This window comes from Chelonia mydas, chromosome 2 (genome assembly GCF_015237465.2).
Source record: "Chelonia mydas isolate rCheMyd1 chromosome 2, rCheMyd1.pri.v2, whole genome shotgun sequence".
Taxonomy (NCBI): Eukaryota; Metazoa; Chordata; order Testudines; family Cheloniidae; genus Chelonia; species Chelonia mydas.
The window spans coordinates 63,504,576-63,523,811 of record NC_057850.1 but is presented as its reverse complement, the minus strand read 5'-3'; the positions used below and the strand labels follow the sequence as shown (position 1 = coordinate 63,523,811).

General features: G+C 39.3%; 1 protein-coding gene across 3 annotated transcripts in view; it reads left to right on the top strand.

Moving 5' to 3' along the window:
* CHD7 (chromodomain helicase DNA binding protein 7) overlaps positions 1–19,236 on the top strand; it is a 185,664-nt gene that overhangs the window by 127,891 nt on the left and 38,537 nt on the right. For 2 of the 3 annotated variants that reach the window (XM_037892563.2, XM_037892564.2), the window contains 8 exons: positions 2,909–3,046; positions 4,213–4,278; positions 9,843–9,898; positions 11,461–11,575; positions 13,548–13,631; positions 14,851–14,988; positions 15,085–15,206; positions 15,688–15,931. In XM_037892563.2, coding sequence (XP_037748491.1) covers positions 2,909–3,046; positions 4,213–4,278; positions 9,843–9,898; positions 11,461–11,575; positions 13,548–13,631; positions 14,851–14,988; positions 15,085–15,206; positions 15,688–15,931 — 963 coding nt within the window. The remainder of the gene's footprint in view (positions 1–2,908; positions 3,047–4,212; positions 4,279–9,842; positions 9,899–11,460; positions 11,576–13,547; positions 13,632–14,850; positions 14,989–15,084; positions 15,207–15,687; positions 15,932–19,236) is intronic. The other variant, XM_043539584.1, reaches the window with a different exon arrangement.

The following is a 19,236-nucleotide window of genomic DNA, read 5'->3' as shown; positions in this document are numbered from 1 at the left end:
TACATGGACAGCACATATAAGAGGCTGGGGAAGGTTAAGCCTCCCCAAAATAAAAGGCTGGCCATGTGGGGGGCAGATGCCGGATGCAGCTCACCTTCCTTTGGAGACCAGCCCCCTTTGCACCTTGGGAGCAGGAGTACCGAAGCTCCCTAAAAGTGTGGAGGGGAGGCACTAGTGCCCAGACGGTGGCCCTGGCCTCAGCTCCGCCCCTCCCTTCCTCCTGCTCCACCCTTATGGCAGAAAAAAAGTGGGAGGGCTGAGAGCCAGAGAGGAGTGAGCAGCGGATGGGGCCTTGGAAGAGGTGGAGCGTGAGCGGAAGAGGCAGCAAGGATGGCCACAGGGGAGTGTGGGCAGGGCCTCAGGAGGAGGGGTGGGGCAGGGGCCTGGCAACAGTCTGGACACTGGGGGGCCCCCCACTTCTAGGGAGCTACCGGCACTCCTGGGCTTAGCCTCCCCAAATGAGAGACTCTCACACCACCTATGGTTGTCCTTGCAATCTTAATTCTGCCCTCTTGTATGTCCAGCATGTGTGCTAAATGAGGCAGGAGTCCCCTGGCAAACGCAGTATCTGACCATGTAACTGTTCTCTCATAATGCACATGTCCAAGAGAACAACTAAGATTGCACTGAAAACTGTAAATCTATTTTCTATCTTGTGTGTCCTAGACTTTGTGATTGAAATGTTTCGACCACATTCTAAATATTTTCATTTGTTTTTTAGATACATGTAATTTCTTAATCTTCTTTTAAAGAAAAAGAGGTGGGGGGGGGGGAATTTTTGTACAACTGTAACAACTCATCATGCATTCGCCATAGGGTATGAACCCTGAACTTTCAGTAGTACAGCATAGAGTAGTGACACAGGACTAACTACATTACCTGGCAGAAGCGAAGTGGGTTATCCTGAAGAAGGGAATGGGCCGGGGTGGGCAAACTTTTTGGCCTGAGGACCACATCAGGTTTCCGAAATTGTATGGAAGGCCGGTTAGGGGAGGCTGCGCCTCCTCAAACAGCCAGGCGTGGCCCAGCCCCTGCCCCCTATCTGACACCCCTCCCCCCCTCCTGCTTCTTGCCCCCTGACAGCACGGGCACGCGCACCTCCCTCCTCTCCCGGGACTCCTGTCCCATCCAACCTCCTCACCCCTGTTCCCTGTCTCCTGACCCCCAGCCCCTGACTACCCCTCGCTGCCCCATCCAACCTCTCCTCTCATTCCTGACTGCCGCTCGCTGCCCCATCCAACCCCTCCTTCTCTCTGACCACCCCCAGAACTCCTGCCCCTGACTGCCCCCCGCCACCCCATCCAACCCCGCCATGACTGGCCCCCCCGGGACCCCTGCCCCCATTCAACCCCCCTGTTCCCCTTCCTCTGACTGCCCCCGACCCCATACCATACCCTCTCCTCCTAACCACCACTCCTAACTCCCCAGCCCTATGTCTAACATTCCCTTCCCCCTTACCGCACTGCCTGGAGCAATGGTGGTGGGTGTTGCTGCAGCCATGCTGCCCAGAGCACCAGACCAGGCAGCCGTGCTGCCCGGTTGGAGTCAGCCATGCCACCGCGCCACACAGAGCACCAGGTCAGGCTGCATCTCTGCAAGACCCGGCAAGACCTTGCATTACCGCTGCCCAGAGCATTGTGCCAGCAGTGCAGTGGGCTGAGGCTGCAGGGGAGGGGGAACAGCAGGGGAGGGCTGGGGGCTAGCCTCCAGGGCCAGGAGCTCAGGGCTGGGGAAGAGGGTCTTGTGGACCATAGCTTGCCCACCTCTGGAATAGGCTGTTGACAGTATTTGCTGAGTCAGGGGAGTGGTTTGAGGGAGGCTGGGCCAACTCTGTCTCCATGTGGGAGGGGTGTGTGTGTGTGTGGTGCCCCCTTACCTTATCTGGTGCCCCCAGAGGGTGCTGTGGTGGCGATGTGCCAGGTCAGTGGAGGGACTTTATTTGGCATTCCCCTTCTATTCCACTGTGGCTACCATAGCAGCTCCTCTGTGTTCCCAGTACAGGAAGGGGGTTGCAGGGAGAGCTGCTACTGCTTCTTTGGCAGCAGTGTGGTCTTACCTTATAATGTTCATATTCAGTTGTTATTTTGGCATCTACCAGCAATTCTCCTGAGGGATGAAAGTGAGAAAAGGGAAATAGTGAATTTTTCCTCAAAGTCTGTGTATCAGCAAAACTGGAATAGAATTTCATGGGACAAGCAGAAAACATATCTAGCCCCAGGGCTTTGTCCGGCTTTAACAGTGGAGATGTTGGAGATTCACAAGAATCTTTTATAAAAGAAGGTGTGAAGCAACCTAAATATATGGGTCTTTACCAGCTCTCCCTGGAATTACTAAAAGCATGATTGAGTAGAGTAAAACTTCAGTACATTATCTGGAGTTAAGTTAAATATTGTACTACATTTTCGCTAGCCTCTATTTTCAAATTTGGAGATTTAAAAAAAAAAAACAACTTTAAACAAGGGGCTTAATTCTGCAAAGTGTGTAGGCCCTCAGTTGACAATGAAATAATGAAGATGAGGTCCTCAGTGAGTGCAACTGTCTTCATTCATAACTACATATATACCAAGTTTGAAACTACGAAAACAAAACTAAGGAAAATTCACCTTTTTGCATATGAGTTCTATAAACGGCTAAATATTGAAATAGAAATAAAATAAAATAAAACATGCTTCCAATTCAGAAACAAGCATGAGGAATTCTAGTCTAAACTTCTTTTGCAAAAATTGCAAACAACTAAAAAAGTTTACAGTGAAAATGCCACTTTAATTTTAGTGTCACTACCAGAATGCTGTTAATTGCTTTTTAAAAAGTAGTACGGTGTATGAAAACTGTAAAGATGCTTTTTTCGTATTTATTCTGTACCCCACCTTTTTGTTTCTTACAAAGAATATCAATGATCTCTTTTTAGAAAAGGCGATCCAGCAGGCAGGTTAAGAGAAAACGTTACACAGAAGACCTGGAGTTCAAGATTTCAGATGAGGAGGCTGATGATGCAGATGCTGCAGGAAGAGACTCTCCTTCAAATACGTCTCAGTCAGAGCTACAGGTCAGTTCATATTCCAAACATGGATGGACTGGAAATGTTGTAACAGCATCCTAGGTATTTAAAACTTTAAGCGTTTGCCTCTTTACTAAGGGATTTTCATCTCAGGTTAGCAAAAAGAAATTAGTTGTTTAGGTTCTTAAAGGCTATATTCATTCATGATTTGGGTTTTTTTGGTTTTTTGCAAGCCTACAATATGTAATTTGACTCAATTCAGTGAAATATAACGGTCTTTGCTAAGGAGAAGCCTAAAACTAGAGTGCAAGGAGACTGAATTTACCTCTGTGAATTCAGTGGTCTGGCTTCTATGACTTTAATAAACCACTCAAGCTTGTCTCCTGCTGCTAGGCACCATAAGAACCCCTTTATGAAATTACTGCCTTGTAGTACCCAGCAGGGTACACTTTATTCTCTGTGCAATGTAAATGATGGATAAAATAGTTTGAATAAAATGAGGGGTAATAATGCACGAATGACTATAACAATCTTATTGTTTTGTAGTGCTCCTTTCATATCACTACTTCACTTAACTAACCGACATGCCATTGGTGAATGCATACATGCTTTTTGGTACTTCATTTGGCAATTTGTGCTATGTTAAGCTCTGTGAAATGTCATATGTGATCTCCTATAAATACCCCTAACAGAAGAGGCCTGGGTATGTTTACCTGCAGCTTTGATAGTGGGGACAAACGTATCTTTGACAGCTATCATGTGGACACTGTTACTGTGCATTGCCAACTGGGGTTTTTCAAGGTCCTTTGGCTTTGGGAATCTAGGTAGCAGAGCAGGTGTTCAGCTTTATGGGAGAAGTAACTGGCCACGTAATTACATAAGAAGAAAACACACACACGTCTCTGGCACATGCAGTGTGTCACTGATTAGCCTTTCTGCTGGAGTGATTCCCACCAATGAATGTCAACAAAGAATTTAGTCAGCCTCCTATTGTATTAAAAATATTTCTGATTAAATCTGGTGGAAATTACATTTTAAAGGCATTAAATGCAATTGAGTTCTACAGTCCATGTATCAGAATTTTTTTTCCCTGCAACTATGATTATGATCTGATTATGATAAACTATTAAAGGATGCCTTCCTGAAGAAAGTTTCTAAAGACCAAAAATACTCTGCTTGCTTCTGTAACTATTGGTGCAACCTTCGTTTTGCAGGAATCGGCTGATGCTGAAGGTCCAGTAGTAGAAAAGATCATGAGTAGTCGTTCAGTCAAGAAACAGGTAATTATTGGTTTTAATAAACAGAAGATGCCCACACCCAATTTAGTTTTTTTCATGTTCAAAGTTTAAATATTTCCAGTTAAACAGAAGTGAAGGGACGGGGGTCCTTAAAAGTGCTTTAGTGAAGGGACAGGGCTCCTTAAAAGTGCCATTATATAGGCTGTTTAAGTGTGTGTGTGCGCACGAGCAAGAAAATCTTTATGTAATCGACCTTCCAATTTTTTTTCTGTGCATGTACAAATGAGAATTTTTACTTTTTGTAAATGCATTCACTTTATCAGAACTTACACTGGAGTACCACTTACTGCTTTGGAGGTGTAATAGGAGATATCCTTCTCCGGAATCTTAAGTCTTTAATATTTTGCATTTGTGGTAAAATCATGGGCAAGCTTTTTTCATTTCAAATCCTCTCACAATGGACATCCCCATGCCATTAACAGAACCAACATGTGATCAAGAGGATCACATCTGGCCATCTGCAGAAATATGTTGAATACTGCAGTTTGAGGCGGGGGAAGGGTTAACATGGTTCTCCTCCAATCCCCTAGCCACAATATGTCTGTTGCGCAATTGTATTGCTGAACGGAGAAGCAGGAGTTCCTCAGTAGAGCTTGGCTGACCTGTACAGCAAAATAACATGCTAATTCCAAAATATTGGATTTTCTTACTCTGTGGGAAATGCAAAGAGGACCGTCATTTACCAATTGTCTAAACATTTTTGAGTTCTACAAGACATTCTTTCTAGCTTACTCGTTGTTTATGCTTTTGTGTGAAATTCAACTTACATGAATCACCTAAATATATTCAAGTTCATCATGATTAAATTAAGACTTTCACATGTCCTAGGAGAGTGTATTCCAAAAGGAGAGGAAAAGACTTTGCCTCAATTCTTGTGGGGGTTTCATAGGGTTTTTTAACTTTTGAACCTTACTCCTGGCTGTACTAGTACTTTCAAGTGCTTTATAAATCTAAATTCATGTCATGAGTGTTTTTGATTGAATTTCACTGACGGCCTGGCCTTCCAGTTGTCACAGCACAATAATTCTAACTTTATCATGGTTCAGAACTGTGTTTTGTATTTCAACCCACAGGCTTATTTTTTCAGGTAAATTTATTGTAATCTTAAACTCAGTAATTAGTTGTCCTGATGGTCCTCTAGACAACAGTGGAGAATCTGGTCTCTTCATAAATGTCTTTACATTGGAGGCAGTTTGTCACCAATTATTCTTCTCGTCTTCCTATTCCCTGCAAGGAAAGGTGTGATTACCCATGGGGAGTGTGTATTTTGCTGCAGTTTGTGGGAAGTGGTTGGTCGGCTGCCTGCATGTCTTTGATTACAAGCTCTGCTGGAGGCAAGCTCTATTTTGAGCTCTTCCTTTAATGTTTTTTATGGATTGCATTCGCAGGTTTGAGGGGTATCTATCCTCTCTCCCTTTTCTACTCCATCTCAACCCTACTCCCTACACCAAAAATGGATTTGAGGATGTTAAATGTTAACATCTAAAGTACCCAACTGTGCATTTATTAAATCTTTTGCACTCTTACTGATATAATCAAAACCATGGTTGCTAGATTAGTAATCAAAGTAAAATAGCTGTGATCAGGATCCGTACACAAAATAAACTCTAGAAAAGGCTTCACTGGGAAACCTCTCAGCAAATTGGGGTGCAACAAAAGATTTTGTCCTACCAAAGGACAATATTAGATAATCAGACTGCTTTTGAACAGCTTTATTGTCATTGAATTATACTGGTTTCCACCAAAATATCCTGGGTATGGTTTTGGAATTGCTCGATGCAAAATATTTCTGTGTAAAGAGCCTAAAACATTGGGCTTAAAACTCATTTTATTTAAATGTAGAGAAAACAAAATGTAAACCATTTCATTATATAAACATTTAAGTAGATAAAATATTTTCAGTTTTAAATTTTCTGTCATTTAGTTTTATTGAATGTTCCCTTGCCTTTATTATAAGGGGGTAAATAGTGCCAATTTAGCTGTACAGCCAATTTACTGTTTTTTAATACCTCTGTCATGTCCCCCCTCTGTAGTTACAGTCCCAGTCACTTCAGTTTATTTTCACGTGGAAGCTGTTCCATGTCTGTAATCATTTTGTCACCCATTCTGGGACCACTGCCCCCTATTTCTGCTATATCTTCTTCGAGATGGGTTGACTAGAACCGAATATATTCAAAATGAAGGCATACAACTGATTTATAGGAAGAATATACTGAAAATATGCCTAATAATGCATGCTGAGCAGATGTTTTCACCCAGCTGCCAATGCCCAAATCTTTTCTGAACTGGATAGTTTAGAATCCTGTGATGTGTATCAATAGTTGAAATTATTCTTTCTACTGTATATTACTTTGCATTAGTCAATAGTGAATTTCATCGTCCCTTGTTCTAACCATTCATCTAACTTTCAACTGTTTCTGAATTTACTCAGTCTTCTCTAGTCCTCAGTAGTCTCAATAACTATCTGCAAATATTGCCACAGAGTGGGTAAAGTACAGGCAGTGACAATGCAGGCTTATCCCAATAATGTGTGCTATAACATTCTCCTGGAGGAAGTGGCGATCTGGATTGCCACTGGACTGTGAGTGTAGTTCAGTCCAGATCATTCAATCCTCTGTTAAGATTATAAACAGAGTTGCCAGTTAGTTCCAGACCTGTATATGATCAGTGCTAGAGCTGACTGGAAGATGACACCTCTGTTTCACAGCAGTTTTTAAGAAGAATTTTTTTATCCCTTAGTACTGCAGAGCAGGGACTTGAACCTGGTTCTACCACATCCCAGGCACGTACCCTTGTCAGTCAGCTATAGTCTCTGTCCTCTCCTTTCCCTTGCCTCCTTCCCACAACGGACCTAAAAACCATCCTGACAAAAGTTTCATGGAAACAGATCCATCTCAGTGAAATGTTTCAGCTTCAGTGAAATAGTATATTTCCTCAAAAATGTTTCAGCCAGCTCTAATCAGGTCTACTTAGCATATCCATGGCTGCCCAAACAGTATAGATACCATCTTCGGACTCCATCGGTATCTGAGAAACACACAAACATTCTACTTAGTCTGACATCAGTCCATTTTTATTGAGTCACAACAAAGTTCATGGTTGAATATTTTAGGCTACAGTTATACAGTATGCTTAAGCTGCTTTCCATAACTTGTGCTGCATCAATGTATTGTCAACCTTGGGGTTTTTAAATGTACAGAGAACAAGTAGATTAGTTCTTGGACTTTGTAAAAGATTATTCCTTTTTGGTTACTGTAAATGTGTTAGCCAAAACTTACTTCTAAATGTTTTTCAACATGAGTTTTGTTTCCAAAGTATTTGCTTTAAAGAGTGACTTAGACGCATACAGTTTGACGAAAAGAAGTGTATTTATTGCACACAAAATAAGTTTAATTCTCTATTAGGAAATATAGTAACATTCTGGTACTGCAACAGTACAGAGTCAGTCTGTCAGCATTTTCAGTGTAAATCATTGTGGTGTTAATTTATCGAGTGGAGACATTTTCATAAGGCTAAACCCTAGCAGAAGTATGCTAAATTAATAAAAACAAAAACCTGTTTGCTAACTTTAAAATTATATAGATGTTATACACATCAATCAGTTTTCAGATGGTATTGGCATTTAAATTTTTCAATGTAAAAATAAAAATAGAGAGATTAGGCCATAGTGTAAATAAAGTACAAGTTCTAAAATGATCACCAAGATATTTAAATCTGAATGTATTTATTTATTTATTTTTACTAGGAGCTACTTTCCTAAATGGTTGGTATCAGAGAGATGCTGACAAGATTCAGATTACTAAAATACTCCTAGTTGGAGTTTGTACTTCTATTATGTTAGGACCTCCAAATACAAATATCCAATTCAGAAATCTCCACATACCATTAGTTGTCTTGAGTGGGAAAGCCTTGGCGGTGTTCAAACTCCCTCTTTTGGAGGTGTCTTCATGGAGTGGCTGTGCAACCTATTCCTGCAGAATTAAGACTGGGAATTGTTCATCCCTTTCTACACAGGAGCTAGGAGAAACTGGAGATATCAAGCTGAAGGAAAGACAGCTTTTCTTCTCTCCCCTGATGTAACTCAGCATGGAGATCTCTACGGAGGGTGGTGTTACTTCCTTTTCTGAGAAGGGGGCAAAGGGAGCATGGAGTAGGATGGTGTCAATTTCTCCCTGGTATATTAAAAGAGGGAGTACTTGGTGAAGCAAAGCATAGAAACACAAGTATGTTAGAACAGAGCTGAGAGCAGCTATTGTTGCTACTGCAAAGAGTAGAAACATGAGTGTGCTGGAACAGAGTTTGAGAGCAGCTATTGCTACTGTCAATAGCAATGGAATGAATGAACAGAATATCTAGTGAGCAGAATATTTTTAATACTGGCAGATAAGTAGTCTCATCTTTGTCTCAGGGCATCACATCCTTTCTCCCTCTGTAATGAGGGGTTTAACGGTAGGGGTGAAATATGTGGAGATGAGGATTCAAGGCATAGGAGGGAATGTAGGTGTATGTAGCCCTGAACATAATACTTTTCACAGAACCCCAAGAACTGACCTGCTTATGTGTGCTGCGTCAGTTTTGAAAATTCTGTTATATAATAGACAGTAACAGTTCCAAAGCATATTAACACAACAAAAACTGTTTAACTTAATGTTGTGAAATAAACAAAAGCCTAAATTTGAGGCAGTCCTCAAATTTGTCCTTAATTTGCCCTATAGGAGGGTTCAGCAATAAGACTTTGATGTTGAATTACATGCCATATGTTTCCCCCATACTCTGGCACCAGGGATGAGTTAAGCACAGTCTCAACCCTTAACACTGAATGCCCTTGGCTTTGCTGGTTTGTATCACAAATTCAACCTTGCTTAAATGTAGTATTTTGGTGTTAATTTAATTTGGCTGCTCTGTATGTGAGACATCTTGCCTGAGTGAATTTAATTGCACCATTGAGTAAAACTAAATCCATGAACAGTGATACACTAAAATTATAGCAGAAGTACAAGGCTTAGTTTTATATGGCTTCTTGTTTAGTGTTATTAACTATATGGAGGCATAAACCCCCTTTAAAAGTCTATTTTAAAACATTACAAAACCCACAATGTAAAGTTGCCATGATCCGGCCAAAAATAATACATATGGTATTCAGGAGTGCAGTTGCTAATTGGCTGCTGCCTGAGAAAATGGTACGCTTGGCTTCTATTTAACACTGTGGGTTTGGCAGAAAGCCAGATTTGGGGTGAGGTTGTTGTGAATGAAGCTGCATGTGGTTAGGGAGGAGTTAAAATGATTCATGTCTTGGAAGTTGTAGTAAGCAGTGTAATATGTGCTTGAGTAAGCTGATGGAGGAAACTTCTTACCCATATCCTTTTCTCCATTTCCCTTCATACATCTCCCCTATATAAACACACATGTACAAGTGTGCGCTCTTTTCTGAAACTTTAATCAGTAATACCTTTGGACAATATACTGTACTTTAGTTGGAGGGAATGGTTAAAACTGTTGGGATATTTAGTAGTTCAACACACAGTTGAAAGCTTATTTTGTTACAGATGGAAAATGAAGAGGAAGTGGAAACAGAGGAATTCTATGTAAAGTACAAAAACTTGTAAGTAAGCTGTAACTTCTGTTACTTTTTTCCTTAAAAATATCAGCAGCAAAAAATCAAATATTTTGTTCAAAATTGTATTTAGAAAGTGACACACTATTAACATCTCACCTTAAACAATGAATAATAAATAATAGGCATTTTGGCATTGACATGGTGCTAGATTTGGTGACTGAATACATTCTTATCTGTATGACTTTAAGTTTTCTATCTAAAATGAAACCATTATAAGAGCAAGGTCACACTGGCTTTGATTTTTCTTAATGAGGCCCTGATTCTGCAGTTAGGTCCGTGCAGACAGGCACCTAGGCCTCCATAGATCTGACTGCAGCATTGGAGCCTTAATTTCTTAATTTACTAGGAAGGTCATAAAAATAATTAACCTTTACATTCCTTCCCTCTCTGCTCTCTCCCTCACCCCCCCCCCCCAGCCAAAAAAAGTGAGTGTTCAACAAAATGTCTGACATTTTATTAGACTGCTAAATAGAATTTTATTTCCAACAGTTTCATGATGGCAGCTAAATTTTCCTGAAATGTCCAGTATTAGCAATGGAAGCATATTGTATCACTTTTGACTCTGAGCTATAGTGTATTTTCCTTTTTAGAGAAGGGAGAAAGAGAAGGGCCTAATTGAGAAACTTAACCTATTAAAATGGTAAAATAAATTTCAGCATCTGATAGAAATTCACTTGCATTTCCAGTTAATTGCAGGTTGACTTCCTTTTAACTATACTGATTATAAAATATAAGCAGCTAAACTACCCAGTTTTATTGTCCTTTGTTTCATATTGATCTGACATGATTAACTGTTTGTTTTGTTTCATTCTATTTGTAATTCTTATTGTAGTGTTAACCACATGTGACCGATGCTTATGATGTGTGATTTGATAGTAATTGTATAACTTTATAATTGAACTTTTTATTACTTAAAAATAAAATTTTAAAATAAAACCAATTTTAATTGCAGGTTTATGATAATGGAACATTTCATCTTTAAGAAAATGTGTTAAGGCTTAAGCTATTGATTATTGAATATTCCCAAAAGTATGATTAAAATTGTCTTATAGTGCTAATTGGCTTGCACAGGGCCTCTAATTACAGCTCTACATTAGAGATATGCACTGTGTAACACAATGGATTTAAAGATATTTTTAGACTGTTTTAATCCCACTATACTTTTGAATGTAACGATAAGTAGTGAAGTTTTAGTGTGTACATTTTTGTCTTGTTACGTATTCTGAATGCTCCCAATAAAATTTATCTTGAGCACTCTTAAGCCAAAGGCCAGAAGTGTGAGGTATGTATATATGAGCCATACTGATGTTTCTGACCAATACCTTTATTAGATAGTAAGTACAGTTGCTGCCAATAAAGGTGATTATTTTAATGAAAGATAGTATCTGCTATTCCAGATAACATGGTGCTACCCTGTTCAGTTGCCAGTCAAAGTTTGGGGGAAAATTAGAGAGAGGAATAGATGCAGGGAAGCAAATAGGAGTATGCAGTGGAAACATTTGGGTTGGGATTGCTTTGAAGAAGTTTTTCTTTATTCCATCTTCTAGCTCTTACCTTCATTGTCAGTGGGCATCTGTAGAACAGTTGGACAAAGACAAGAGAATTCAGCAAAAGGTTAAGCGGTTTAAGGCAAAGCAGGGTCAGAACAAGTTCCTCTCAGAGGTATGGCTGTTTTCATAACTATTTGAGTTCGATTTTTTTTAAGGGATATGCTGATAAATGCTTAAATCCCTTATGTGCATAAGATTTTGAACATCTGGTTGATATAAAATTAGCTTTCATCACAATGTAAAAATATTCTTAAGCTAAATTCAGAGGCTTTCGAATTCAGTTACATAAAGTTATCCAGCTTCTGTTTATAGTTGCTGTTTCTTACTAGTAAATGGTTAATTGCACACTTTTATAAACAGGAAGTTACTTGGTCTTCCCATTGCTTATTTGTTCTAAGATAACTTGATCCCATCACAATTTAATGTGGAAATGATTGTGATATCATCCTGATTTGTAGCATCTCTATCCTGAAGAAAAGAATTGGAGACAAAGGTCTGTTTAGAATTTAAGATGACATGCAGGTGCGGAAGCATTCTCTTAAATTTAAACATGTTTTTTAAGTAAGCCATATGGGTTGTAAGTAAATAGAGTTTAGCAAATTGTTGATCTTACATTATTTCAAAGTTCTGAATTCCAAGCCCTACTCAGCTATACATAGTGATTGAAAAGACTGAGTTTCCTGCAGAATCGGTACCAGAGCTCTCCCCTAAGCAGCCAATTATGCCAGAAAAATGCATGGAAATTTTCTGTGATTTGGACTACTGCCCACTAGGGACTCTGAGCTTTTGATCACCAATTTAATTTCACTTAGCACCACAAGCAGTACTATAGCAGAGGTCTTGCTAATAAAAGGCCAGCTTTGCTGGTTTGCCTTGTGAAACCTTACCTTTCAGCAAAATTCAGTAATTTGAAATAAAGGGTTTAGTACCTGATTTTTTTTTTCTGTTTTATGAGTTTTTATTTAATACAGTACTTCGTTGTTGTTGGTTTCTGACCAAATATAGTTAGGAGAGAGATTTGTGTAAATTTTACCAGAATTCTCCCATTTTCCACATTCTGTGCTTTTACAAGTAGGTACAAAATGTCTGAGCCATGGGTCAAAGCATCTAAAAGATGCTTTTGAATTAATTGCAAAGTGGGAGGACAGCTGTATCAGGTAATTCTAATGACTAAGAAGATTAAATGAGTATCTCAGAAGAACCCCGATACTTGAAATATTTGCCAAACTTTGTCTTAGATGCATTCTAGAAAAATTGGCTAATGACACAACATTGTTAAAGCAATATGTGGAATGTATGTAACGTTATTCTTCAGTGACCAGGCCACGTATTTCACTTTACTATTTATATTTTCGAGTATACCATTTCTGTTTAACAAGTGCTTGTAGGTGTTTTTTATTTGAGTAAGCTGTCGAAATATTAAACTGTGTACATTCTTACAACTCTTCCTTACCTTTCTCCCCAGCCATTAAAGTAGTTGAGTACAAAGCAAAAGAATGAAAGAGCATTTCTGTGCATATAGCACTGAGTAAAGAACTTGGGGTGGAAGAGGGAGGTAACGAATTATAAACTTCGGGGAGGGGATTGTTTTTTGTTTGCTTTTCATTTTTTGGAATAATATTCTCTGAAGCTTGCTTATGAAGCAGTCTGACAACTCCTGTAGTTATGGTAATCTAATGGCACTTAGTGTACACGGCTCTAATTTCTTTATTGCAAGCTGTAGTTTTCAAGAATGCTAAATGCATTGCATGCCATAAGCCTTTTCGATTGCTCATTAGTGAATTGTAATTTCACACTTCATTTAAAATATTCTTAAACATTCTCTCACAGTAAAAGGTTTCACACAGTAATTAAGAGGCCCAGTTAACAAAGTCTGAGAAGTCTGATTTCCTCACGGGGAATGATCTTGCTGAATTGTGGCATTTCAATTAACATGCTGAAGGTTGCCAAATATAAATTTGATGTTGCCGTAACCCAAAATATTGTTACCTGGTGAAAAGTATAATTTTTGGTCCAAGGGCAGGCTAACAAAGTTTTTTTTTTTTTTTTTTTCCTTCCCCCCCCCGCCTGCTGTCTTTCAACAGATTGATGATGAGCTTTTTAATCCAGACTATGTGGAAGTTGATAGAATAATGGATTTTTCACATAGCACAGATGATAATGGAGAGGTAAAGAAAACTGTCGGTACATCTTCAGTCATTTGTACAACTGCCTATCTAAATATTAGAAACTTCAGTAGGTTTTGATGACTTATTTCATCCTGTAGAAGTGAGGATGGAGAGCATTATGACAGGGATACATATATGCATGCACATGCTGCTGCAGTAAAGTTCATAGACCTAATATTCTACCACTCTTTAGTGAATTGTTTTTGGATATCCAACAATACATTTCAAATTTTAAAAAACCTGGTTTCCATTAGACCTGATCAGAACATGTCAAGATGTCTAGTTTTTAGCATTTTGCTCTTTAGTAATAGTTCAAAACGCATATGTTTCCTAAACTGTTGCCCTCTGGATATGTCTGTAAAGTAGAAAAAGCATGTAGGTTAATAATGTAGCTATTTTTGTAAAATAAAGCGCTCATGATAATTGCTATCTTTTTAAAAGAAAGTATCCTGGTCATTTATAGAAGTTAAACATACAGCTAAGTAGTTATTAAACCATATCGAATCTGAATTTCTAATTCACAATCACCAAAGGAGCTAGGCACTTTGTTAATCCTCTCTAATCATGATTACACAAGAACCTAAATTGTCAGTTCCTCACTTACGACCCCAACCCCTGAGCAGGATCACTTGCGTGGTTGACTTCCAGGAGAACTGCAGTGGACCATTCTGTTCTTGAGAGCAGAAAAGGCTTTAGTAATACCGATTTCTGTTTTGTTATCACTGCATCAGTGAATAGTGATGTCTCCCATTGACAGTTGCTGTTTCAATGATTCTGGATTTCCTGCTGCGAAGTTTGTGATGTTACATTGGCAGGACGAATACAGCTCACCATCTGAATGTGTGGCAAAGGCAGGGGACCTTCATAATTGTAAAGCAAAGTTTTCATTTATTCTAAAATTTTGTTTAATTTTAGGGGTTTTAAATTACAAAATTTAGCTTTGCCACTCATCTTGGTGGTGAACTGCATTCCCTTCATTTTTATCTTAAATCATCAGGTTCACAACAGGTCAGCCTGCTGTTAAATTATCCTTCTGGATGTTTTAAAGTCATTTTTAAAAATATCTGTTAATTCTTTTTCATTGTATATAGTGTCTAGAGTATCTTTCATGTTACACTGCAGCTTTCCTTTAATTAGTTACATGTCATGTAGAAAAGTTTGAATTGTTTTACATTGAATCTAATTTTATCCTTTCTTTAACTATTGATCAAAAACAAAGCCTGTTACTCATTATCTGGTGAAGTGGTGTTCACTTCCTTATGAAGACAGCACATGGGAGCTGAAGCAAGACATAGACCAAGCTAAGATTGAAGAATTTGAGAAACTGATGTCTAGGGAGCCACAAATGGAGCGTGTGGTAAGAATTGGCTCTGTATAGAGGATTTTATATGAAAATAGCTAAGTAATGTGGTCTTTCAGAAACCACTAATGGGATTTGCTGTATTTGAAACAGGAGCGACCTCCTGCTGATGACTGGAAGAAATCGGAGAGTTCCAGAGAGTACAAAAACAATAACAAACTCAGGGAATACCAGTTGGAGGGAGTAAACTGGCTTCTTTTCAACTGGTACAACACGTGCGTAAAGTAACTTTTTATTGTAGAACTGCTGCTTTAGAGCAGATTTGATAGTTTAAATTTAATGTTAATATTTTTAATGTTTTATAGTCTTTTAAAAGTGAGACTTCAAAATTATGTTAACTATTTTTATTACTTGGATTACATAAAATTAAGTTATTATATAGTTTTATTATATATATATAAAACATGTTACATAATGTTTATGTATACATATGTCTTTATTATGTGACAAACATATATTTATATATGTACACACACACCTATACTTGAGAACTATATAATGAGAGAAATATGATCCTGTTGCAACACCTGCTAATATACTATTTATTTAAAACTTTTTGAGAATATTTTTCCTGTTTAAATCCATACTAATCTATTTATATATCTGTCTTGCAGATTTTAGCTTTATAGATGTTTTGTTTTGTAAATGTCATATTCAGAATAGAGCAGTAATAGAGCCATTTGTATTATTTTTCAGACGAAACTGCATTTTAGCAGATGAAATGGGGTTGGGGAAAACTATCCAGTCTATTACATTTCTCTATGAGATCTATTTGAAAGGAATCCACGGTCCTTTCTTGGTTATTGCTCCACTGTCCACAATTCCTAACTGGGAAAGGGAGTTCCGCACCTGGACAGAGTTGAATGTTGTTGTGTATCATGGGAGTCAAGCCAGCCGGCGGACCATTCAGTTGTATGAAATGTACTTCAAAGATCCACAGGTACTTTTTGGAATTGTGTAAAACTGTAATTTTAAAAAATGAAGTAATGAGGCTGTAGTGGGTTGAGTTTTATGTGCTATGAACATCAATTTCTAATACTGCTAAGGTAGAATCCAGCTTAATGGAAATTTCTATATTATCAGCTGCCATAAATTGCACAAATATTTCTTGAGATCACTACAATCTTGATGACAAGCCATTGTGCATGAAAGAGAATATGGAAAAGTGAATAGTTAAGGCTTCTAATTTTAGGTTTTAACTGATAAACACCAATAAAACAACCCCAGTACAAAAAAAAAAAAAGCAGTGTTTATGCAATTAACATTGGAAATGGTTACTTGTATCTAAAGCCTTGTTTAAGCAGAGTAATTTTACAGGGGCGTGATTTCTAATGTGCACTATTGTGCTGTGCATTAATTGGTCTGTGTAGACCTTGCTGGTGTTCACTAAAGATCCCCATGTGCACTTGGATATATTTCCGTTTAAAACATTTTTTCATTAAAGTGCACAGTACTATATTAAAGTAATATAATATACTTTTCTCACAACAGCATATATAAAGAGCCCCAAAACCTCTGATTTTGGATACCTGCATAAAACTCCAAAATAGCTGAAAATCCAGAAAAATAAAATAAACCCCAAAAAGCACTTTGAATAGAACATGCGAGAAATAGAAAATTAGTTGGGATGATAGGTGTTGGGGCTATAGGGAGAAACAAACAACATTTTAAAAACATATGATTGGATTAAGAAAATCTGATCCTAAAATCCACCTTTTTATATGTTGCTGCATAATGGAGAAAACATAGTTCAGTAATTATTTTCCTCTAACTTTTGATAAATTTAGTGCAGGTTGTTTACTATTAAAATGAGTGAGATGCCATGACCTCTGGCAGATAGCTAGTTTCTTTATTAGTCAATGTTTTGGAAGTGAGCTATCATGTCTAAAACACTTTGCATCTATGGAGGGAGGTTGTTGATGCTGGCAAAATAGTATTGGGAAAGTAGAAGGATTTTAAAAACTGCAGCGTCAGTGTACTTGTCTTCTGAATAATAGGGCTTCAGTTTATAATTAATGCCAATGAACATGGGTTTATGAAAAATAGATCCTGTCAAATTAACTTGATATCTTTTTGGATGAGATTACAAGTTTAATTGATAAAGAATAATAGTGTTGATGTGAAATACATAGAGTTCTGTAAGGCATCTGATTTTGTTTCACAAAGTTATTTTTATTAAAATAATGAGAATGGTACAAATTTGGCATTAAATGGATTAAAAATTAGGTAAAGGATAAGTTTCAAAATGTAATTGTAACCAGGTAATCCTAATCATTGAGCAGGTCTGTTTCTGCTGGGGTCCTTTAAGGATCGGTTTTTGTTCCTAAGCAATTTAATATTTTTATAAATGAACTAGAAGAAAATATAAAATCATAATCAATAAAGTCCACAGATGGCAGAAAGATTGTGGGAGTGGTAACTAATGAAGAAGACAGGTAACTGATGAAATGTAATCTAGATCACATATCCAGCTGGGCACAACCAAGCAACGTGTGTTTCAGTATGGTCAAAAGTGAAGTTATATATCTAGGAACAAAATCCATGTTTACAGAATGAGGGACTCTCTCCTGGGAAACAGTGACTCTAAAAAAGATGAGTTCCCAGTGCAATGCTGTGGCCACAAGAGCTAATGTGATCCTTGGATGTATTAACGGAAGTACAAGTAGGAATAAAGAGGTGATTTTACCTCTGTATTTGACACTAGTGTGATTGAAGCGCAAATATTGTGGCTACATTTCAAGAAGGGTTTTGAAAAATTGGAGGGGGTTCAGAGAAGAGCCATGAGGAAAGATTAAAGGATTAGATAACATGCCTTTATAGAGCGAGACTTGGAGCTTAATCTGTCTAGTTTGTCAGAGAACGTTAAGGGTTGACTTGATCATGGTCTAAAATACGTACATGGGGAACAGAAATTTGATGATGATAGAGAGCTCTTCAATCTAGTAGATAAAAGTATAACAAGATCCTCTGGCTGGAATCTGAAGCTAGACAAATTCAGAGCAGACACAAGGCACGTATTTTTAACAGTCAAGGAAGGGATGTGAATTTTGTCACTGGAAATCCATTAAATCAAGATTAGATCTTTCTGAAAGGCATGCTCTAGATCAGGTGTCTTAAACTTGCAGCCCGCGGGCCATCTGTGGCCTGCAAACCTCCCCAGTGTTGCCCGTGGAGCTCCAGCAGTTTTGGGGCCGGGTCTCTCCCTTGGTCCCATCTGCCGCCCCTGGGCGCTCGCCCTCCCCCAGGCGATTTACAATGGACCGGGGCCCCAGCAGCAGAGCTGAGCAGCATCTGCCTGCTTGCTCCACGTGTCTGCCGGCCCCTCCCTGGGGCGGGGCCGGGCTGTGCCTCCATGTGCTGCCCCCACCCCAAGTGCCCCTGCAGGCAATGGGAAGCTGCGGGGGCGGTGCCTGGGGGCAGCAGTGCTCGGAGACCCGCCAGCCCACCCCGCCTCGGAGCCCCGGTAAGCACCGCACCCCCAACCCTCTCCCCAAGCCTGCACCCCCTCCCCACAGCCCCCAGCTTCCAAACTGCCTCCCCGAGCCTCCACCCCCTCCTCCCTCCCATAGCCTCCAACCCCACCCCCTTCTCCTGCACCCCCACACCCTGCCCCAGCCCAGAGCCTGCACCCAGCACCCAAACTCCCTCCCAGAGCCTGCACCGCAATCCCCTACCCCAGACCTTCTCCCCCACCAAAACTCCGTCCCAGAGTCTTAGGCGGGGTCGGGTTCTGGATGGCATGAGTGACATTATTGGCCCGCTGGGAGGATTTGAGGACTGGCACTGGCCCTAAGGTAAATTGAGTTTGAGATCCCTGCTCTAGATCAAACAGAATTAATTCAGTATGCAGTGTAGCTATAGCCATGTTGGTCACAGGATATTAGAGAGGCAAGGTGGGTGTGGGTGATATCTTTTATTGGATCAACTTCTGTTAGTTATCTTCTGAAGAATAGCTCTTTGTGGCTCAAAAGCTTCAGTTTCTCACCAACAGAAGTTAACTCCCCCACCTTGTCTCTCTAGAATTAATTCAGGGAACTCCTATGGCTGTGCTATGTAGGAGGCCAGACTAGATAATCATAATGGTCCCTTCTGGCCTTGTAATAGATTTCACTCCTATATGAATTTACTGACTTGATTTTATTGGCTTTCAGAACTCAAACACTTAAAATACTCTGTACTAGTCAAGTATAATCATGGTTCTTTGAGTATGTGTCTGTGGATCCCACTTTAGATGCGCATGTGTGT